The sequence below is a fragment of the Aquarana catesbeiana genome, linkage group LG04 (genome assembly GCF_042186555.1).
Source record: "Aquarana catesbeiana isolate 2022-GZ linkage group LG04, ASM4218655v1, whole genome shotgun sequence".
Taxonomy (NCBI): domain Eukaryota; kingdom Metazoa; phylum Chordata; class Amphibia; order Anura; family Ranidae; genus Aquarana; species Aquarana catesbeiana.
This window is the reverse complement of record NC_133327.1, coordinates 674,763,955-674,788,822: the sequence shown is the minus strand read 5'-3', so window position 1 is coordinate 674,788,822 and position 24,868 is coordinate 674,763,955. Positions and strand designations below refer to the sequence as shown.

General features: G+C 43.9%; 1 protein-coding gene across 2 annotated transcripts in view; it reads right to left on the bottom strand.

The window, feature by feature from the left end:
- The window catches only part of PLCB1 (phospholipase C beta 1), an 887,199-nt gene that overhangs the window by 140,502 nt on the left and 721,829 nt on the right, over nt 1–24,868 (bottom strand). For both annotated transcript variants that reach the window (XM_073628625.1, XM_073628626.1), the window contains exons 22-24: nt 21,905–22,009; nt 20,497–20,606; nt 2,212–2,344 (exon numbers count right to left, since the gene is read on the bottom strand). In XM_073628625.1, the coding sequence (XP_073484726.1) occupies nt 2,212–2,344; nt 20,497–20,606; nt 21,905–22,009 (348 nt within the window). The remainder of the gene's footprint in view (nt 1–2,211; nt 2,345–20,496; nt 20,607–21,904; nt 22,010–24,868) is intronic.

The window sequence follows — 24,868 nt, the reverse complement described above, 5'->3', positions numbered from 1 at the left end:
TTTGGCTGTTAGTTAACATAACGAATACAAATTTATCCGAAGTTACGAATTATCCGACATAACGAATGCTGCATCTAAACGAATGGAATGGAGCGAATTAATAATAAATAATAATAATAAAATTTTTTAATTATATTATTGTTATTTATTAGTATTAATTAGTTATGTTCCATTTGTTTAGATGCGGCATTCGTTATTTTGGATAATTCGTAACTTTGGATAAATTCGTATTTGTTACGTTTTCAGACAAATTTGGAAGGAAATTCCAAAACCTATAATTTAATAGTTAGTAATAGTTCATTTATTATTAGTTATTATTTCAGATTTTTGAATTTTCAGGTTTTCAAATTTTCTTTCTTTTCAATTTTCGTTCTTATTTTCGGATTTTCGAATTTCCGATTTTACAGATTTTCGCGTTTTCAGATTTTCGCCTTTTCGGATTTTCGCATTTCCTGATTTTCGAATTTCAGAATTTCCGGATATCCGAATTTCGAATTTCCCTTAAACAGGTTTTCGTTAATTCCGATATTTCCAAATTAACAATTTTGTTGAATTGCGTTAAAAAGACAAATTCGGAGCGAAACAAATTGCACATGTCTAGCTAGGAGGTTGTTTTTCAAAGTGATTTTTTTCAACAAAATGATGATGTTATTCTTGTTTTGGAGAAGTCACAAGTGTATGCAAATTTGAAAATTCGTAAATTTGTAAATTCAATAATTAGTAAATTAGATAATTAGTAAATTAGAGAATTCGGAAATTCAAAAATTCTGCAAATTTGTAATAAAAAAAAAAAAAAAAAAAAAACGAAAATCCGGAAATTTGAAATAATAGCTCACTAACTAATAGCAATTAACTATTAAATTATAGGTATTGGAATCTCCTTTAAAATTTGACTGTAGTGCCGCGTACACACGGTCGGAATTTTCCACAACAAATGTTAGACATGTGCGCCGTCAATAAATTAGTTTTGTTTCGTTCTGTTTGGTATTAGTATTAATTCGTATTTCGTAATTCGTGTCCGAAAACCAATTTGGATTCGTATGAAATACAAATTGTCGTTAACTTTTGGTAACAATTACGAATGTTCCTTATGAAGAATTTATTATTATGAGGGGCTCCCACCATCCCTGTGCTGTGCTGACTTCCTGGGTTATTTAACGTCATCATAACGAATAATCGTAATAATGAACATTCTCGTTTCCGTTGTAACGGAATTTGGATCCGAAATTCGTAAACGAAATTTCGTATTTTGTACAAAATTCGTAAGCATAGCAATTCATATTTTGGATCCTCCCGAATGTACGAATTTACGGAAATTCATACGAATTTTCGATTCGTACGAAACTAATCGCACATGTCTAACAAATATTCGCTTGTTGTCGGAAAATTCGACCGCGTGTTGGCTCCATTGGACATTTGCGGTCGGAATTCCCGACAACAAATGTTTGAGTGCTGGTTCTCAAAATTTTCCAACAACAAAACTTGTTGTTGGAAATTCCGATCGTGTGTACACAATTCCGATGCACAAAATTCCACGCCTGCTCGGAATCAAGCAGAAGAAGCTGCACTGGCTATTGAACTTTTTTTTTCTCGGCTCGTTGTACGTGTTGTACGTCACCGCGTTCTTGGCGATCGGAATTTCCGACAAGATTTGTGTGACCCGTGTGTATGCAAGACAAGTTTGAGCCAATATCCGCTGGAAAAAATCCACAGTTTTGTTGTCGGAAAGTCCGATCGTGTGTACGTGGCATTAAGTGAATGTAACCAATACAAATTTATCCAAAGTTACGAATTATCCAAAATAACGAATGCCGCATCTAAACAAATAGAATGGAACAAGTGAACAATATATTGTTTAATGTGTGGTTGTGGTGCACTTATTTGGTGTTAAATTAGGAACAGGGGCTCCCAATGGAAGATTTAACCTCTTTTTGGATTTTGCATCACATTCTATCCTGGTGATTATTATTATTATTCAGGATTTATATAGCGCCAACAGTTTACGCAGCACTTTACAATATAAAAGGGAGACAATACAGTTATAATACAATAAAATACAAGAGGATTAAGAGGGCCCTGCTCAGAAGAGCTTACAATATAATAGGGTGATCATTTTAGAACGGGCAAATTTCCCCAACAGGGACATGGGCCGTAGTAAGTCCCCCTATTTCCCTCAATGTAGCTTTCCTTTAGAGAAATAAAACGACTTACCTGGCGGAGGCTGATTGTGAACATTTTGAGATGATGACTTAGGCGTTAAAGTAGAAGCGTGATTCAAGCCGTTTTCTGCTGGCGCCGGCCTTGGCTCGCTGTTGGCTTCCTGTGGAACATCGCCAGCTTCAACCTAAAAAAACCCCAAAAAACAGACAGTAATGTTTAAGTGATTGGTCAATCAAGAGCAATCATTTTTCAAACATGAAAACAATGCTGATAAACAACGGGGCCACCACTCCTTGTACCAGCGGGGATGAGGGGGTCCCTGGCTTTCTGGGGGGGCAGCTGTAATAGAGAATCCAGCCAGGGCTACCATAAGGGCAGTCGTCAGTACAATTTTCACCCATCATGGCAGGCTTTGCCCAGAGGGCCTTCGGGGACTCAATCTCCCAGCTGGGGTTCACTGCCCTGGATCTGTACAGCACCCTACTGGAAAAAAACACCAGGCAACTCCATAACAACCAGATAACACCAAATTCCATAAATGCGGGGTCCAGTACCGATCGGCAACATTACAGACTGTCCCTGCATCGTATTCTCTTTGTCTGGTCACTGTAGGGTCTCTGGGTACCATTCCCATGGGCAATGATAGTTATGGGTAATGAATCTGGATAGAGCCAGCCTGATCCTGATGAAACTGTTGAGAATTTGGCAGAACCATGTAGAGATGACCATCACCTTCAGACACTGGTGAAAAAACCCTGCCTACTGGGGAGGGGTTATGCCTAGGAGCAGGGGCGGCCCATCCATTAAGGGCACATGGGCAGCGACCCCCTCCCCATCTGATTAGAGCGAGATGCTCTAATAGGCTTCAATATAGGGTTGGCTAGGGTGATCATCAGTGCCCTGATTACAATTAAGTGCCACCAGTGCCAGTATTGAGTGCCCACCACTGCCAGCAATCAGTACCAACCAGTGCCCACAAGTGCCAGCCATCAGTGCCCACAATAGCCAGCAATCAGTGCCCACAAGTGCCAGCCATCAGTGACCACAAGTGCCAGCCATCAGTGCCCACAATAGCCAGCAATCAGTGCCCACAAGTGCCAGCCATCAGTGACCACAATTGCCAGCAATCAGTGACCACAATCAGTGCCATCTATCTGTGACCACCAGTGCCGCCTATCCATGCCCACCAGTGCTGCCTATCTGTGCCCACCAGTGCCACATATCAGTGCCCACCAGTGCCACCCATCAGTGCCGCCTATCAGTGTTCATTAGTGCCACATATCAGTGCCACCTATAAGTGCCCATAAGTGCAGCATATTCGTGCCTCCTCATCAGTGCCACCTCATCAGTGCCCATCAGGGCAGCCTATCAGTGCCCATCAGTGCTGCCTCATCAGCGCCCATCAGTGAAGGAAAAAAATTACTTATTTACAAAATTTACTGACAGAAACTAAGAAACTTTAAAAAAAAAAATCGGTCTTTTTTTTATTTTTAGGAAGTGATTGAATACCACCAAAAGAAAGCTCTATTTGTGTGAAGAAAATGGTAACAATTTCACATGGTTACAGTGTGGTATAACTGCGCAATTGTCATTCAAAGTCTGACAGCGCTGAAAGGTGAAAAATGTTCTGGGCAGGAAAGGGGTGTAAGTGCCCAGTATTGAGGTGGTTAATCTCTGTGTATCACCTGAGGCCAGTCACTTCCATTTTAAAGTTACTAAGCTGTTTGGAGGATCCCATGCCCCAATCCCTTTCCTGTTACTACAAGCAATACATTAAAAAAAGACAAACCCCAAGACTATTTATTGGAGCTAGAGGGAGTGGACTTGTGCTTAGGTGGAAGGACAGCCTCTGCACTATTGGGGAAGAACTAGTTAACTAAAAAAAAACCTTTGACTTTAGAATCACTTTAAGCGTATGTCCTTGTTCACATAGGGGATATACAGTATACCAGCCCTCAAGTTTTCTACTCGCCTACTCGCATTTTGCAAGAGGAAAATGAGGGCTGTCGAGCGTGGGCTGCCCCCAGGAGCCGTTCTCCCAGCCAGGGGATGAGAGGAGAGGAATAGTCCAGCTGGCCGATCATCAGAGAGCAGGGATTGCCCGCTGTAACAACTTACATTTGAATTGCTGGGTTCCCGGCGCTGCCCACCGTCACATATGGCCCCTGCCTCCTCGCCCAGCGCATTTGACAGACAGAACACCGGTCCAGTGCTGGAAGGCGTCGGGCGAGGAGGCGGGACTGTGTGACGTGAGTGGCGCGGGGTGAGGAGGTGGGGCTGTATGTGACGGTAAACTGTATTGACGGGCACAGATGAGACTGTACTGAAGGGCACAGGTGAGGCTGTACTGACGGGCACAGGTGAGGCTGTACTGACGGGCACATGTGAGACTGTACTGATGGGCACGGGTGAGGCTGTATTGATGGGCACAGGTGAGTCTGTACTGATGGGCACAGGTGAGACTGTATTGATGGGCACAGGTGAGACTGTATTGATGGGCACAGGTGAGACTGTACTGATGGGCACAGGTGAGGCTATATTGAAGGGCACAGGTGAGGCTGTATTGATGGGCACAGGTGAGACTGTATTGATGGGCACAGGTGAGGCTGTATTGATGGGCACAGGTGAGGCTCTATTGATGGGCACAGGTGAGGCTGTATTGATGGGCACAGGTGAGGCTGTATTGATGGGCACAGGTGAGGCTGTATTGACGGGCACAGGTGAGGCTGTATTGATGGGCACAGGTGAGACTGTATTGATGGGCATAGGTGAGACTGTATTGATGGGCACTGATGGTCACAGGTGAGACTGTATTGATGGGCACAGGAGAGACTGTATTGACGGCCACAGGTGAGACTGTATTGACGGGCACTGGTCACGCTGTATTGATGGGCACAGGTGGGACTGTATTGATGGCCACAGGTGAGACTGTATTGATGGGCACATGTGAGACTGTATTGATGGGCACTGGTCACGCTGTATTGATGGGTACCGGTGAGGCTGTGCTGAGGGGCACTGATAAAGTTGTTGTTAAAGCGGAGGTCTGCCCACTGCTGCAAACATTTAAAGCCAGCAGCTGCACATACTGAAGCCGCTGACTTTTGATGTTGGCACCGCAGGTGATATTTCCATCAGCTGTCGGGTGTTGTCACCTCTATTGCGAGTAAGGGAACACGGCAGTGAAGCCTTACGGTGCATGCACGAGGCTCCACTCCTCTCTTCTGTTGACCCGGCGACAGGGGAAGGAGGAGGGAGGGGGAGGGAGACCCACGGTGATGTCAGTACCCATGGCTGAGGCTCCCGGAAGTGGGAACCGGATACCTGTGAAAGACAGGTATCCAGGGCTGTTTTTAAGGCAGGGCAAAAGGGGCAGCTGCCCTGGGCCCTGCCATTGTTGTGGGGCCCAAAGCAGCTGCCTCATATTTGCCAACTATCCTGGTTTAAACTCCCTCGTCCCTTGAGGTTTTGGTCCTGTGCTGTGTTCCAATATCTCAGTGTGAAGTGCTGCTACTAATGCTGCCTAGCTCTGCCCTATTGTTTGATGACTCACCTGCAGACCCTGTGTTTACATGTAAATTACAGGCATTCATATGTAAATAGTGGCGGCCGGAAGCATTGATATGTATATCATGCCCCCCTGAGGTCATATCCACAGTAATCTCTAGCAAGCAACCAACAAGCAGAAATCATGTGCTGTAACCTCTAGCAACTAATCAGTAAGACGTAATGTGTGCTGTAACCTCTAGCAACCAGTCAGTGAGCGGTAATGATACACTGTAACCTCTGGCAACCAATCGCAATAGCTGCCTGATCTGATTCAGTAAACTGATTTTGAGTCTAGCTGCTATTTATTGTATGTCTCAGAGCAGGTGGAGAGCAAAACTGCATGGAGGGGGAGGCCAAGAAAAGTTTTGCCCAGGGTCCAATCAATATTAAAGTCGGCCCTGCAGGTATCCTGCCCTCCCACGAAAGGTGCCAAATGTGGCACCTGAGGGGGGGAGGAGAACAACGAGCGGAAGTTCCACTTTTGGGTGGAACTCCGCTTTACTATTTATTTTTGTAACTTAATTCTGCATAAAACATTTAAGTGTCATTTCCTGAGAGCGTGTTTAGGGGCGGGATTAGGGGAGGGGCATGGTTGGGGTTGGGCGGGGCAACTGGTGGTGAGTAACTCTTAAGCCTGGCTAGTAGCTCAGGACTTGAAATTCTGAGCCCTGCAGTATACATACATACATACATACACCAATGAATACACACAGCAGTCAAACTAAATTTTACACACCTAACTGCATCATTTTCCATTTTTGCAAAGCACAATATTTTAGGGCATTATTGGGCAGTTAAGAACTGCTCTTGTTTGCTCATAGAAACCAACTTCATTATCCATTTAATTCTCCAATATTGCAATGGGAAAATGGAAGGAACCTGATTAGCTGTTTTGAACAAGTAAACAACCTTTCCACTGAGCGGTTTGATAAATCCGATCCCTTATAGTTACCAATGGTAAAAACAGACACAAGCTCTGGCGCCATCTAGTGAGTACCAAGCACATCAGTTAAAGGATAAGCTCACCTTTTAGGGGATGTTATATGTTACACCTGTATTTAGGATGTAACTCAACATGTGCTAGCATTTTTTTGCCATTAACCACTTGCTTACTGGGCACTTAAACCCCCCTCCTATCCAGACCAATTTTCAGCTTTCAGCGCTGTCACACTTTGAATGACAATTGTGCGGTCATGCAACACTGTACCCATATGAAATTTTTATCTTCTTTTTCCCCACAAATAAAGCTTTCTTTTGGTGGTATTTGATCACCTCTGCGGTTTTTGTTTTTTGTTAAAAAAATGGAAATACATTTTTTTTATATTTTGTTATAAAATTTAAAAAAAGATAATTTTTCTCCTTCATTGATGTATGCTGATGAGGCGGCACTGATGGGCACTGATAGGTGGCAGTGATGGGCACTGATGGGTGGCAATAATGGGCACTGATCGGTTACACTGATAGACAGCACTGCTAGGTGGCACTGATTGGCACCACTGGTGGGCATTGATAGGTGGCACTTGTAGGCATTGATAGGTGGCACTCATGGGCATTGATAGGTGGCACTGGTGGGCACTGTGGGCACTGGCAGGTGGCAATGTCAGGTGGCACTGGCAGGGGGTACTGGTGGCACATATGAGGCATTATTGCCTCTTCCTCTTCGGGACCGATGTCCCTTGCTGATGAGCCGGTGATCGGCTTTTTTTTCTCCTCGTGCTGTCAGCGCGAGGAGAAAAAAAAACGATCACAGAGCTTTTGTTTTGATCATGTGATCAGCTGTCATTGGCTGACAGCTGATCACATGGTAAGGGGCCGGGACCGGCCCCTTACTCGGATTGGTGATCACAGTGACTCGGTGATCACAGCGCTCTCCACGTGCACCCTGTAGGGCGCGTGCACAGGGGAGGCCGTCATATGACGGCCTCCCGGGAATTCAGGTCCACGCTGTAGCCGTCATTCGGCTATAGCGTGGATGTCAAGTGGTTAAACCTGCAAAGCATTGTAACTGTGATAAATGGATCCTGGCTTTTTATTTTAAAAAAAAGTTAGCCTTCCAAGCTTCATCCGGGATGGTCCCCCTATCCACGATCCCCGGATCCTTTGAATCCGCTTATAGGCTCCATTCACGCTTGTGTGGCCTGTCATCATGCAACTTTGGACATCAGAGTCGCATGACAAGTCGTTCTGCATGTTTTCCAATGATAACCATTCATATATGTGCGACTTAAAGTTGTAGCAACTTTAAAGTAGTTCATGCACTACTTTGGTCCGACTTTCAAGTTGCATGAAAGCCGTACCTGAATGTTATGCCGCGTACACATGAGCGGACTTTACGGCAGACTTTGCCCGGCGGATTTCGTCAGACAATTCAATCGTGTGTGGGCTCCAGCGGACTTTGTTTTCTCAAAAGTTGGACGGACTTAGATTTGAAACATGTTTTAAATCAATCCGTCGAAATCGAGTCCGGTCGAAAAATTCCGCTCATCTGTATGCTAGTTCGACGGACCAAAAGCCACGCTAGGGCAGCTATTGGCTACTGGCTATAAACTTCCTTATTTTAGTCCGGTCGTACGTCATCACGTACGAATTCGAAAGACTTTGGTGGATTGTGTGTAGGCAAGTCCGTTCATTCAGAAAGTCCGTCGTAAAGTCCGTCGAAAAGTCCGCCGGGCAAAGTCTGCCGTAAAGTCCGCTCGTGTGTACGCCGCATTATACATAACAACTTGTGTGCAACAGTTGTCCATTAGCACTAGTCAAAGCCAAAGTCGTATCCAAGTTGCACCCATCCAAAGTTGCGTCAAAGTTGCACCAAGGTTGCACTCCAAAGTCGGTGCAACGTTGGAGTCATACAAGTGTGAATGGAGCCCAAGGACGGCCATACATGGGTGGAAATTCGAAAGAATTTTCTTTCGAAAATCTTATCTAAGCATTTTCGGTCGAATTTCGCACCATTAGTGGGGCTGCAGCAACAGCAGATTTTCCTGCGGCCATCGAGTTTGAGTAATCGGGCAGGTTGGAAATGTTTTAAAAAAACAAAAGGATTTTCTAATCAATGATGGGATATAATCGAAAAAGAAATGCGCAAGTGCAAGAAAAGAAAATTCCCAGAAAGAAAAGGAGATTCCCGGCCAGGAAAATTATTTTCTGTAGCAACAGGAAGTGAAATTGAAGGCTTGGTTGGTCGAATTATGAAATCAATGGTGGCGCCATCGGATCACAAAATGCACAAAATTTCAGATTTTCAAAAGAAAACTATTTTGAAATTCGACCCATGTATGGCCAGCCTTATGCACGTTTTTTTTTTTTTTTGCATGATAGTCGTATATCGAACCTGAAGAGTTTACTAAAGTTACGAAAATTCTCGTACGACAGAATAAAAAAATCAGAAGTGGTGTCATGTGTTGTAGTGTATTTGCATTGTATTTTCAGACGACAACTGTACTGATTAAATAAAAATCAAACGATCTGGTATCATTGGAGAATAATTTTCGTGCTTGTCCGATCGGATAATATCAGATGAACTGTCGTGATCGGCTATAGAAAGCTCTGTACTAACAATCTGATTATCGTACAATTGCGTTGAAAGCGGTATTTTTCATACGATTTTCAGATCGTGTGTACGGGCATAAGCCTACGTTTCTACTATTGCAACCTTTAAGTCGCGTGATTTTGCCGCGATTTTTCGCTGCGATTTTTCCACGATTTAGATTTGACTTGAACCAATGCCTGTGTACTCTTGAGGTCTGTGGGTCTCAAGTCGCATCAAAGTCAGGCCAAAGTAGTACAGGGACTACTTTAGCCTCTTCAGCCCCGAAAGAATTGGCTGCTGAATGACCGGGCCATTGTTTGTGATTCGGCACTGCGTCGCCTTAACTGACAAGTGCGCAGGCGTGCAGCGTTGCACCCAAACCAAATTTATGTCCTTTTTTCCCCACAAATAGAGCTTTCTTTTGGTGGTATTTGATCATCTCTGCGGTTTTTATTTTTTGTGCTATAAACAAAAAAAGGGCAACAACTTTGTAAAAAACACAATATTTTGTACTTTTTGCTATTATAAATATCCCCATTTTCTTTTTAAAAAAGCACATTTTTTTCTCAGTTTAGGCTGATATCTATTCTTCTACGTATTTTTGGTAATAAAAATCGCAATAAGCATTTATTGATTGGCTTGCACAAAAGTTATAGCGTCTACAAAATAGGGGATAGATTTATAGCATGTTAATTTTTTTTTTTTTTTACTAGTAATGGCGGCGATCTGCGATTTTTATTGTGACTGCGACATTGCGGCGGACATATCAGGCAATTTTGACCCATTTTTGGGACCATTGTCATTTATTCAGCGATCAGTGCTATAAAAAATGCACTGATTACTGTAAAAATGTCACTGGCAGGGAAGGGGTTAACACTAGGGGGCGATCAAGAGGTTAACTGTGTTCCCTAGTGTGTGTTCTAACTGAAGGGGGGGAGGGGACTGTCTAGGGGAGATGACAGATCTCTGTTCATACTTTGTATGAACACACGATCAGTCTCTTCTCCCCTCAGAAAACCGGAAGCTGTGTGTTTACACACACAGATCCCGGATTCTCGGTGTGTCACGAGCAATCGCGGAAGCCCGGCGGTCGCACTCGTATGGGCTCTGGGGGAGAGCAGCAGGCGCGCACGCGTCCCTAGTGGACACAGGGCGAAGCGACGTTACATAACGTTGTTTCACCCAGCCGTGTCATTCTGCCGCAGTAAAACTACGGCGGCTGGTCGGCAAGTGGTTAAAGTCGCTGCAACTTCAAGTCACACAGATATGAACGGTACTCATTGGAAATCATGGAGTACGACTTGTCATGAGACTTTGCAGTCCCAAGTCGCAGGACAAGTTGCACCAGTGGAAATAGAGTCTAAAAGAGATGTCCTCAGACACTTCATTGCAGCAGCAAGGGCGGTCATTCCTTGCCATTGGAATTCGACAGCTATACCCTCCCCTGGGGAATGGGCAATCGAATTAGTCTCCATAAGGGACCTGAAACACTTGTTGGCACAGGAAACAGGAAGGGAGGATGAATTTTCCCACACCTGGACTGTGTGGTCCATGTTCCGCTACTCCTCCGAATTTCAGGTCTGGGCCAAAGAAGACGTGACCCCCAATCCCCCTCCGCCATGATGGAGTGTCCCTGGCCTTATCCTTGCTTCTATTCTGCTTTCTACTTAGCTTACTCCCATAGCAACCCCAATTTCCTTACATAGTTGCTCTTTTACTGCTGACAATTACTTTTCTCCACGATGATACATAAGAGATAGTTAAAATGCAGATGTGTTTCTATATACACTAATTGAATTCCATGTTGCATGACAGTTTCTCTTTCCCCAACGTACTAGGTTACTGGTACATTTGCTATAAGGATGGGCTTTGGGGTTGTATATCTAACGTTACTTTATACTGAACAATGTTTTTCAGACTGCTGATTATTACTATAATAAATATTATTATACAGGATTTATATAGCGCTTTACAACATGGGGGGCAAAAAGTACAATTACGATACAATTCAATACAGGAGGGATCAGAGGGCCCTGCTTGTTAGGGCTTACAATCTAGAAGGGAGGGTCAAGTGGAACAAAGGAGAGTAGCTGTGGGGGGTGATCAGATGGAGAAAATGAAAATACAGTTGTTAGGTGTGGGTAGGGTAGGCTTCTCTGAAGAGAAGGATTTTCAGGGATCATCTAAAAGCTAATAGAGTAGGAGATAGACGGACAGATTGGGGTAAGGCGTTTCATAGGCTTGGAGAGGCTCTTTTCGCCAATTACCTATACGGATGTGGCCATAGGAGTGGTTCTTTCTATATTTTGTTGAGGCTCTGGAAAAGTCCTGGAGACGAGGATGGGAGGAGATGATGAGAGAGCTAGAGAGCAGGAGGTCTTGAGAAGAACGAAGAGAACGATTAAGTTGGTATTTTGAGAACAGTGTAGGGATGTAGCTGGGGGCCGAGTTGTGGATGGCTTTGTAGGTAGTTGTTAGTATTTTGAATTTAATTCATTGGGTGAGCGGAAGCCAGTGGAGGGATTGACAGAGAGGAGTAGCAAAGACAGAGCGATTGGTAAGGTGAATGAGTCTGGCAGCAACATTCATGATGGACTGAAGGGGGATAGACTATGTAGAGGTAAGCCAATGAGAAGGGAGTTGCAGTAATCGAGGCGAGAGATGACCAGGGAGTGAATTAAGAGCTCTGTTGTGTCATTGGTTAGAAAGGAGCGTATTTTGGAGATGTTGTGGGGGTTGAGGCGGCAAGATTATCACAGTGATTGGACGTGGTGCTTAAAGGAGAGTTCACAGTCCTGGACTACACCTAGAACCTTTTTTTTTTTTTTTTTTTTTTGAAAAGTTTTGTTTATTGCTTTTATAACATAACAATTACAATTAAACACAAGACACAATGGGCCACACAAAAAAAAAAAAAAGAAAAAAACTATTAACATCCTTCAGCATTGACTCTCTCCTCCTCCTTCCAGACCTTCACTCAATGACCGGATCGGAACAATGATAGTAAGGCCCCCTTCCCCTAATAGCAATTATCAATACATTTCAATATGTCAATTGGTTATATACATGTTGAATCTCACATCAGGTGCATTTCATTATGTGCCACTTAATCTGCCACCGTAGTTTACACCTAGAACCTTGGCATGTGGGGGATGGGCTGATAGTTGTGCCATCGATTTTGACTGAGAGATCAGAGGAAGGGGCAAATGGGGGAGGAAGAATTATAAGTTCGGTTTTGGATAGATTCAGTTTGAGGAAGTGCTGGGACATCCAGACTGATATATCTGATAGTAAATTAGTGATATGTGAGGAGACGGGAGGGGGAGTGAGCTGAGGGGTAGAGAAATAGATTTGGGTGTCGTCAGCAAACAGATGGTATAGGAAGCCATGGGAGGCTATCAGCTGACCCAGGGAGGAGGTGTAGATTGAAAATAGGAGAGGTCCAACAACAGAACCTCGGGGGACCCCAACAGAGAAAGGAAGAGGAGAGGAGGAAGTAGAGTTGTAAGTAACGCTAAAGGTGCGGTTGGATAGGTAGTATATCTAACGTTACTTTATACTGAAAAATGTTTTTCAGACTGCTGATAGCATTCTTATACTGGAGATTTTATGTTCTTTGTACCTCTAATACTTGTTCTTTGCAATCCAAATTCAATATAAAAAAGACTGAACTTAAAAAAAGATAGCCTTTAGAAGTGGTTGTAAACTCTTACATAAGTGCCTTGAAAAAGTATTAATACCCCTTGAAGTTTTCCACATTTTTGTCATGTTACAACCAAAAACGTAAATGTATTTTATTGGAGTTTTATGTGAAAGACCAACACAAAGTGGCACATAATAAAAAAAAATAACAAAAAAATATCCCAAGGTTTGAACATCTCATGGAGCACTGTTCAATCCATCACAACTGCAAACCTACCAAGACATGGCCGTCCACCTAAACTGACCGGCCGGGCAAGGAGAACATTCATCAGAGAAGAGCCAAGAGGTCCATGGTAACTCTGGAGGAGCTGCAGAGATCCACAGCCCAGGTGGGAGAATCTGTCCACAGGACAACTATTAGTCGTGCTCTCCACAAATCTGTCCTTTATGGAAGAGTGAGAAGAAGAAAGACATGGTTGAAAGAAAGCCATAAGAAGTCCCATTTGCCGTTTGCGAGAAGCCATGTGGGGGACACAGCAAACATGTGGAAGAAGGTGCTCTGGTCAAATGAGACCAAAATTTTATTTTTTGGCCTAAAAGCAAAACGCTATGTGTGGCGGAAAACTAACACTGCACATCACCCTGAACACACCATCCCCACTGTGAAACATGGTGGTGGCAGCATCATGTTGTGGGGATGCTTTTCTTCAGCAGGGACAGGGAAGCTGGTCAGAGTTGATGGGAAAATGGATGGAACCAAATACAGGACAATCTTAGATGAAAACCTGTTATGCCGCGTACACTCGATCAGACTTTCCGCCAACAAAACCGTGGATTTTTCTTTGTAGGATGTTGGCTCAGACTTGTCTTGCATACACACGGTCACACAAATGTTGGCCAACAATACCGAACGTGAGAACATGGTGACATGCAAGACGCACAACGAGCCAAGAAAAAGGAAGTTCAATAGCCAGTGCGGCTCCTTCTGTTTGATTCCGAGCATGCGTGAACTTTTGTGCGACAGACTTGTGTACACACAATCGGATTTTCCGACAACAAAGTTTTGTTGGCGGAAAATTTGAGAACCTGCGCTCAAACATTTGTTGGCGGAAAGTCCGACAGCAAATGTTCGATGGAGCATACACACGGTCGGACTTTCCGACAACAAGCTCACATCCAACATTTCCCGTCAGAAAGTCCGGCCGTGTGTACGGGGCATTAGAGTCTGCAAAAGACTTGAGACTGGGGTGGAGGTTCACCTTCCAGCAGGACAACGACCCTAAAAATACAGCCAGAGCTACAATGGAATGGTTTAGATCAAAGCATATTCATGGGTTAGAATGGCCCAGTCAAAGTCCAGCCCTAAATTCAATTGAGAATCTGTGGCAAGACTTGAAAATTGCTGTTCACAGACGCTCTCCATCCAATCTGACAGAGCTTGAGATATTTTGCAAAGAAGAATGAGCAAAAATGTCCCTCTCTAGATGTGCAAAGCTGGTAGAGACATCCCCAAAAAGACTTGCAGCGGTAATTGCAGTGAAAGGTGGTTCTACAAAGTATTGACTCTGGGGGGCTGAATACAAATGTACCCCCCACACTTTTCACATATTTATTTGTAAAAAAGTTTGAAAACCACTTATCATTTTCCTTCCACTTCACAATTATGTGCCACTTTGTGTTGGTCTATCACATAAAATGCAAATAAAATACATTTACGTTTTTTGGTTGTAACATGACAAAATGTGGAAAAAAACTGTTGAAAATGTCAACTTTTTCAAGGCACTTTATACCCAGTGAAGAGACTATCCTTAAGTGATACACAGAGAGGAAACAAATCCTCCTACATATATGTTTTACCTGTTTACCTGCAGTCTTCTCTTCTCTACAGTTGTTCACAGTCCAGAACTTACACAGCATTATTGAGCTCCAGAAGGCAGGGGGTGGGGATCTGACTGCACAGCAGAGAGCTGAGTGTAATCTGAGACCTATGTGGAGGGAAAGGACACACCCCCCTCTGTGTGCTGAGGGGGCGTCTCCTGGGATTACTTAGTGTCGGCATAGACCAGTGATGGCGAACCTTGGCACCCCAGATGTTTTGGAACTACATTTCCCATGATGCTCAGGCACTCTCCAGTGTGGTGGAGCATCATGGGAAATGTAGTTCCAAAACATCTGGGGTGCCAAGGTTCACCATCACTGGCATAGACTGTCAGAAGGGACTCATACAGATAGCAGAGGAATGGGAGAAGACACATAAATCACACTTGGTGCTTCGAAATGAGGAAAGTACAGACTACAGAAGGGTACACTTTCTTTGTTTTTTCTTTTCAGAGGTTTACAACCACTTTAAACAATTTCTTCTACAAAAAAAGTAATAATTCCTTCAACTTTTTCAACTTTTTTATTTTAACAGAGAAGGGTCAAAGATGAATAATATTCTTGTGTCTAAAATAGTATCTCCAGTGACTGATGTCCTAGATCTGGTGTTCTTTGGAGACCATCGTACGCAGGGTACATTCTAATGCCCTCATTCACATATAATGTTCCCGTGGATGGATGGGGACATCACATCGTGAGATGATTTCTAACAGCGTGTGTAAATTGGCAGTAGAGCAAATGTAGGTCAGGGTGGCAACAAGTGATTTACAATATAAAGAAAAGTTGGTCGTATTTTTAGCTCTATAATTAAGACGAGTCAATGCGGGGTAAGGGAAAATGCTATTAAAATATCTCTGTAAAAAGCAAGCCTCAGTCTAGAGTAGTGCGTGGGCAGAGGGAACACATTTTAGCTGGACATGCATAATTGATGATGTTACACATTAGAGCGGAGTAGGAAAATTTGCAGTTCTGCAACTGCTATGGAATTAAAAAAGAACCAGTATTGTCAGGTTGGGCATTCAGGCATCGGTTGCTGTTACCAGCTAGAGATGCGTCAAGTGTCGTATGCAAGACTAGCTTCCAAGTATAGGTCTGATTGCAGTGCCCCCATGACCGATGTCAACATTTCAAGTCATGTTATTATTTCTGTTGGAGCCAGTGGACACAGAGGCATGGGTAGGTGCCATTACTAGGGTCATTACCTGTTGCCACCTACTCAAACCTTTTGGGAAGTGCTTTGGCTGGCTGCACCCTGTATTATGATTATTGTTTGGTGAAAGCCACCAAATTTAGCCTAACCTCCATCCACCCTTTTTAGCCCACTCCATTTATACCTGAAAGTTGGTATACTACCCTTTTTCCTTCTTCTTCTGCAGTCTACCAAAGACCCTTCAGGGTTTTAGTTGCAGCCATATTTGGTTTGTGGCTGTTGGCATATCATAGGGTCCTTTGAGTGGGTATAACACGTCTTTGCCAAGTAGTGCATCTTCCTGATGAAACGTGTCGAAGAACTACAGACCATCTTTAGACCACAATATTCATTATTGCACTAAAGATAACCTGTAACCCTCTATTGTAATGTGATGAGTCTACACCAGCCTTTCTCAAACGTTGCAGTATAGAGGAACCCTTGAAATAACTTTCTGGTCTCAGGGAACCCCTGCTACAAGTTACTATATCTACAACTCATGATACATTAGTGTGATGGTCAGTGAGAAGAATGCGCCTTACACTTGTGGTCATTGGGAAGAATTATCCCCTTACAGTTAGCTATAACGATGGTTGGGAACTTATCTGAGATAGCTGAAATAGCTCATCGTTCAATGAACCCCTAGCAAATTCTGGAGGAACCCTAGGAAATTGCTCTTTGCTCAGGGGACCCCAGTAACCTCTGGAAAAACCCTAGGGTAGGCAGAAATTTCTCTTTGCTCAGGGAACCACTAGCAACCTCCAGAGGAACTCTACGTAGGCAGAAATTGCTCTTTGCTCAGGGAAACACTAGCAATCTCTGGAAGAACCCTAGGTAGGAAGAAATTGCTCTTTGCTCAGGGAAACACTAGCAATCTCTGGAGGAACTCTAAGTAGGCAGAAATTGCTCTTTGTTCCGGGAACCACTAGCAACCCTGGCAGAAATTGCTATTTGCTCAGGGGACCAATAGCAACCTCTGGAGGAACTCTAGGTAGGCAGAAATTGCTATTTGCTCAGGGAACCACTAGCAACCTCTGAAGGAACCCTAAGTAGGCAGAAATTGCTCTTTGCTCATAGGACCTCTAGCAACCTCTGGAGGAACCCTTAGGTTGGCAGAAATTTCTCTTTGCTCAGGGAACCCCTAGCAACCTCTGGAGGAACCCTAGGTAGGCAGAGATTCCTTTTAGCTCAAGGAACCCCTAGCAACCTCTGGAGGAACCCTAGGTAGGCAGAGATTGCTTTTAGCTCAAGGAACCCCTAGCAACCTCTGGAGGAAATCTAAGTAGGCAAAAATTGCTCTTTGCTCAAGGAACGTCTAGCAACCTCTGGAGGAACCCAGGGGTTCCATGGAACCCTGGTCTACAAAATAGTTGTACTTTGTGGTATGGCATCCCCTAAAAAGGATGTGTTGTTGATAGCCATCATTTAGTCTCTTTCAAGTGATGTATTATATCTATAAGATAATCTGGAATAAAGATTTTTTTTCATTTAAATCTTTTACGATTTTTATTTTTATTAATGGCACCTTTTATAGTCCCATCCTGGTATGTAAATTGGCTTCTATTCCCAATTTGGGGATGTGGTGCCAATTGGTTACCCATCAATCTAAGTTTCTGATTCAAGTTATTATTTTAAGTAAAAGAATATCTCTAGCTTACCAAGAGTAAAATAGCCATGCTTCACAGCTCACCCTTGTTTCCTAAAGGATAGGCTAGGTATAGTAAAGATCTCATGGCTACCAACAGCATTGAGAACAAAGGTATACATACTGTAATTTGCACACTGTGTGGCTGTACAAGGGCCCTCAGGGTGTTGGTGGCCCATTTATTGTACATGTGGTCCAGTTGGGTTCCAGGAGCAAGAGATTGATTGAGAGGCAGAGAGTGATTGTGCCAATATCAGCATCTTCCCTTATTCTATGAAGCCCAAATAGAAGCTGCACTCCTCAAAGTACTCATCCTTGTAGTGATGGGTCCATTAAGCGAATGCCATGGATGGCGCTGGGCCAGAACCAGATGCAAAGGTCCAGCACCCCAAATAAATGCATCTCATGTGACATTTTACGGTATAAAGGAAAAAAGCAAACATTTTTGAAAAACAAAACTGCTTCCCTTGCCCTTGTTGTAAATCATATCAAATAAAAAATACCAGGAGAGTACCAACAGCCCCAAAATAACCCCTTTTTGGAAAGCAGACATTCCAAGGTGATCTCGTTTTGTTCCCAATTTTGTTTGGAAATAAAGAAACATGCTGCTCTTAAAGGGATTAAAACAATGACCAATTACAGTGATCACATGGTACAGAGCCCCCCAAGCCCCCCCGAAGACAGCTCAAATCATAGTCACTAACTATGTGGGTAGGGTTTCCACCTTTTCCTCAAGACAAACTCAAACACTTTAGCGGCCTGGATCACCTTTGGATGCCCCAAGGAGAGTAGTAATGCGGTGCACATAGCGTGCCACAGCGAAAAGTGGGTGTGGCCAAATTACTCTTGCTGACATCATCGCCCTGCCCCCCCAGTGATGCAGAACCTGCCCCCAGACAGCCGCCCGCAGCTCCCAGAGGGCAAAAGATTTGTTTGTGACTATCTTGGTTAGTTGGAGAGCCAAAGCCCAGTCTGAATAATGTATTCGGGTTTCAGTCCGCCTTAAACCCGGTCACATGGTTCAAAACCCAGACTGTCCGGGTTAATCCCGGACAGGTGGCAACCCTATATGCAGGGTGCTTTCTGGTGTGCCCTTTATAAACTGCACTGCAGAAATCAGCGTCCATTGCTTCACCTTTCAAAAACGTACAGTGGTACATAAACGGTTAAACAGACCAAGGGCAGGAAAAATCAGGCTTGAAAGATCAGCCACAGGTGGTCAGCTTATCAGTTTGTTTCAAATTAGAGATCTGCCTGTGTTTATATAAATCTCTGTATGCTCAAACACACCATACATTTCCCATCAGACCTCATCAAAGTTTTCAGTGCGCTCACAGTTGAGAACTGCAACCTCAGCCCATGGACTTCACTGACTGATCATCGCTTGCAATGATCTAGTCCGTTGTATCCCTTATCAAGTCTGAGGAATATCTGGCTATTCATAGCCCATACATTTCATGCAAAGAAAAATCATGGCCTAGGTCAGGAGTCTTCAAACTACGGCCCTTTGGCCAGATCTAGCCCCCTACAAGATATTATATTGCCCTCAGTTAAGGTCAGTGGTGTGCAATGATTGAGGATTCAGGTGTGCTTGCTTCATCAAGAGGGAATCTGATGGGAGTCCTGCTGTAAAGGGGGATTCCAATAGGAACCCCGATGTAAGAGAGAACTCTCATGGGGTCCCTGATGTGGGGGGGGGGACTTCAATGGGGACCCTGGTGTAAGAGGGAAACTCTGATGGGGACCCTAATGTAAGGGGACTATAAAGGGGACAATGATATAAGGGGGGCTTTGATGGAGACCATGATGTAAGGGGGGCTCTGATGAAGACCCTGATGTAAGGGGGCTCTAAAGGAAACCCTGATGCGAGGGGGGCTCTAAAAGAGACCCTGATGTGAGGGGGGCTCTGATGGAGACCCTGATGTAAGGGGGCTCTGACAGAGACCCTGATGTAATAGGGGCTCTGATGGAAACCCTGGTGATAGGGGGCTTCTGATGGAGACCATGATGTAATGGGGGTCTGATGGAAACCCTGATGTAAGGGGGGCTCTGATGGAGTCCCTAATGTAAGGGGGACTCTGATAGAGACCCTAATGTAAGGGGGACTCTGATAGAGACCCTAATGTAAGGGGGACTCTGATAGAGACCCTAATGTAAGGGGGACTCTGATAGAGACCCTAATGTAAGGGGGACTCTGATAGAGACCCTAATGTAAGGGGGACTCTGATAGAGACCCTAATGTAAGGGGGACTCTGATGGAGACCCTAATGTAAGGGGGACTCTGATGGAGACCCTGATATAAGGTGGACCGTGATGGACACCCTGATGTAAGTGAGAATATGAAGGACACCCTGATGTAAGGGGGAATCTGATGGTGATCCTGATCTAAAGGGGGACTCCAATAGGGAGCCTAATGTAATGTGAGCAGCACAGTGGCTAAGTGGTTAGCACTTCCACCTTGCAGCACTGGGGTCATTGGTTTGAATCCCAACCACAACACAACCTGCTTGGAGTTTGCATGCTCTCCCGGTGCCTGTGTGGGTTTCCTCCCACACTCGAAAGATATGCTGGTAGGTTAATTATGAATATGAGATAGGGACCTTAGATTGTAAGTTCCTTGAGGGCAGGGACTAATGTGAATGTACAATATATACATAAAGCACTGCATACATTGATGGCATTATATAAGTACCTGAAATAAATAAAGGGGTGACTCTGATGTATAAGTGAATCTGCTGGGGACCCTGATATAAGGATGCACTCGTTCATTTATGAAACTGATGAATTTTTTTGGCCCATGAATATTTGTAAAATATAAGATGTGGCCCTTGCACTGAAAAGTTTGGAGACCTCTGGTCTAGGTGAGAAGACAACGTTTCCGTTTAGTGCCGGTCATAGCCAGCCTACCTCTTTCTTCACTTCTTCCTCGTCCTCCAACGTCAGAGCGGCCAGCTGTCTCGATCTCTGCTCCATCAAATTCACATATCTAATTGGATTCGATAAAGCTTCAATCACATCTGTGAAAAATGAAAAAATGATATGGTGTCTATATATGAAGGACAATGTGACTTTTACAGTAATTTGTGGGTTGTAGAAGTACTGCAAATAAAAAAAAAAATACTAAGGATTTAAATAGGTCAAACAAATCCTTGCTGGCTTCTCATGCCCCTCTACACCATGATGGGGGTACACTGCCTGATTTGGAGCAAAACATAAACTTTGTAGACTATTTGCTGTGACACCTTGGTCTGTGTTAAGCAAATATTGTCTAAATATATTGGTGATGTGTATTCTTCCTCGAATCTCGTGAGCTTTGTGTATTTCTTCTAGATCTGTGCAGGAATCCAGTGTGAGACCTTTCCTCCATGTAGGAGCTTCCTGTATTAAAGACCGGTCACTGCTGCTTTCTCTCCTTGTACAGGGTGACTGGTCTTGTCTCCGCCCCCTCCTACAGTTTTCTGGGCCACTCCCACAACTCTGCTCTCTGTAATGTACATTGTAGCAAAGTGTCATTTCTTCAGTATTGTCACATGAAAAGAGATAATTAATTATTTAAAAAATGTGAGGGTGTACTTACTTTTGTGAAATACTGTATAATACACAGTATATATATATATATATATATATATATATATATATATATATATATATATATATATATATATAGTATATATATATAGACATATACATTTATGTAAATATATTTCAACTCTATATGTGTACAACAGTCTGGCCGCCTTTACACAGGTGGCCGGGGGGGAGGTAAAAACTGGTGGTTGAACTTTGGTTTTACCGACCCCCAACAGCCCACCTGAAACTACCGTGCATTCAGGATCGCCTCCCAAATGCCTGACAGCAGCTGCTTAGCCGTCCCCCAAAAAAGCGTTCCACTGCGGATCACTTTTCAGGATCTGCCCAAATGTGAACCTGTGAAACTTTTGCCTCTGTGCAAAGATTTTTCATAAACCTATAATAGACAAATTACATCTATATTTATTCATATACAGATAACTAAAGATTTACTTATTTATATACAAAATACAACCCAGCTCATATTTTTATGCTCAATACTGTAGGTTGAGGTTTAGTGCTGCAGACACGCTCATCGTAAAGTCTATCCATGGATTGGTCATCTGCAGCTGCAGCATATGTGGGCTACTGCTGCCACCCAGTGGTGAAAATATATATGAACCAAAGGAAGAATATTTAAATGTTTAAAAGAATGTAACACATTTAGAGAAAGTATCCTTTTTTTTAATTCACACAAAATGTAAAAAAAAAAAGAAAAGAAAGCAGTATGAAGCATTTACTATACCTGCAAATGTATCGGGGACGTAATCTTTCACCACTATGCAGACAAAGATGGCTGGTAGTGTCAATGGTACATTCTTCTCATTTCGTAGACAGATGTAATGATAACCTAAAAAAATTAAATAAAGCAGTTTGTTTTTTATTTTGAAAAAAAAAAAAATTTAAACTACGCCCAGACAGTTTGAAGGGGATTCAATTCAGCAGCCAATAAGCAGAAATTATCAGATTTCGTTCACTTTATAACAATGACAGAAGGAAGTCAGTGGTCTGTCTGTCTTTAAAATAAAGGTTAACAGAGGTGACAGTTGGCTTCCTTCAGCCCCTCTGAGCAGTGGTGGCTGGTGCTCAAAATTTTTTTGGGGGGGCGCAAACAAGCAAACAAGTTCTGAAAAAACCCCCATCAATCGCAGCCACTGTGCCCATCAAAAGCAGCCACTGTGCCCATCAAATGCAGCCTGTGCCCCATCAAATGCAGACTGTGTCCCATCAAATGCAGCCTGCGTCCCATCAAATGCAGCCTGTGTCCCATCAAACGCAGCCTGTGTCCCATCAAATGCAGCCTGCGCCCCATCAAATGCAGCCTGTGTCCCATCAAACGCAGCCTGTGTCCCATCAAATGCAGCCTGTGTCCCATCAAATGCAGCCTGCGCCCCATCAAATGCAGCCTGTGTCCCATCAACCCCCCCTTCTCTGCGGGAGATCCGAACCGGCACAGCGGCACTTACCTTGCTGTGTGGTGTCCTCTCCTGCTGTGTGGGCACTGGCAGCGGCAATGGAGGAGTCCGCTCCTCATACTTCCGGTTTTCTCTCTCGGGCGCAATGGGAGAGAGAAAACCGGTTGTGACATCTAACTTGGATGTCAATCAAAGCACCCGGCCGTAATAATAGATACTACGGGCGCCAGGCAGAAGCTACTCGGTGCTTCGGAATGCTCCGCAAGGCGGGACAAAAGCCCGCAAATGAAGCGCCGCGTCTGCAATCTCGTGATTGCATAGACGTGGCACTTCCTATAGTGCGCTGTGTCCGGCGCCCCAACACGGTGCACTTAAGGACCTTTTTGCTATTTTTTTTTGTTTTTTAAGGGGCCAGTTTTAAAATGTATTTATTTTTATTTTTTGACTGCCTGGAGGGGGGGAGCGGTGCCCGTGCGCCCCCTATGGACGGCCGCCACTCCCTCTGAGCAGTGGTGACATCTTACTGTGCCATTGGGTACGCACATCTGAATGTTCTCATGCATTGGTGTGTGCAGACTATTGCATTAGGGTGTGCACCCCAAAGCTCAAACACACTTTATATATATTTTATATATACTTTTATATATATATATATACACACACACACACAAACACACACACACACAAACACTTATATATGTAAACACGCATTTTAAAATGTATCAGAACGTGGACGGTGTCAGTAGGGCAGAGATTGGTGCCAGTTGGGCAGTGTCAGTAGTTTTTTTATTTTTATAACTTTTTTTACAGTATTTTTTCTTAAAGGGGTCGTAAAGGTTTGAATTTTTTAAAATAAAAATAAAAAACATGTCATACTTACCTCCTCTGCTCAGTGGTTTTGCACAGAGTGGCCCCAATCCTCCTTTTCTGGGGTCCCCCGGTGGCGCTCCTGGCTCCTCCTCTTCATCGGGTACCCCCACGGAGATCCGATTTCCATGGGGGGCACTCATGCAGGCTACTAAGTCCATTAACACAGACAGCGGGACTTGGCCCTACCCCCCACTCCTGTGTCACTGGATTTGATTGACAGCAGCGGGAGCCAATGGCTCCCGCTGCTATCAATCTATCCAATGAGGACCTGAGCCAGTGGCTGGAGCTGCTGGGCTCATGCATATTGCTGGAACTGATCGGGCTCAGGTAAGAAAAAGGGGGGGGGGGGGTCTGGGGTCAGCTGAAGCATAGAAGAGCTTGTGCCCGTCGCTGGAACAATCAAGTTCAAGTAAGAAAAAGGGGGGCTCTGGGGGGCAGCTGAAGCACAGAAGGTTTTTTACCTTAATGCATAGAATACATTAAGGTGAAAAACCATGAGACTTTACAACTCTTTTAACTGCTTGCCAACCAGCCGCCGTCAATATACTGCAGCAGGTTGGCTCTCCTGGGCGAATCACTTTAGGTGTACGCCGGGCGCTTTAAGAGCTCTAAAGTCGCGGTATGACTCCAGAGCCGGTGCGCGTGACCGGCGGTCACGATGTCCGCCGGCCACCTGTGATCGCTCCTCACAGAGCCAGAATGGAGATCTGTCAATGAAAACAGACCGATCTCCATTCTGTCAGGGGAGGAGAGACAGATCTGCTGTTCCTAGTGATCAGGAACAGCGATTTCTCTCCTCCTCCAATCAGCCCCCCCCCCCCACAGAAACACCTCCCAGGGAACACTTAACCCCTTGATTGCCCCCTAGATGATCCTAACCAGTGAAATTTATACAGTAATCAGTGGCTATTTTTAGCTCTGATCGCTGTATAAATGCCAATGGTCCCAAAAAAGTGTCCAATCTGTCCGCCGCAATTTGTCGCAGTACCGCTAAAAATTGCAGATCACTACCATTAGTAGTTAAAAAAAAATAATAATAATAAAAATGCCATTAATCTATCCCCTATTTTGTAGACGCTATAACTTTTTCACAAACCAATCAATATACGCTTATTGCGATTTTTTTTTAACCAAAAATATGTAGAAGAATACATATCGGCCTAAACTGATGAAGGAATTAGTTTTTTTAATTTTTGTTTTTGGATATTTATTATAGCAAAAAGTTAAAAATGTGTTTTTTTTTTCAAAATGATCTCTCTTTTTTGTTTACAGTGCAAACAAATAAAACTGCAGAGGTGATCAAATACCACCAACAGAAAGCTCTATTTGTTGGAAAAAAAGGATGTCAGCAGCCCCTCTAATACTTACCTGAGCCCCATCTCGATCCAGTAATGTTGCACAGGAGTCTCGGCTGCTCGGGACTC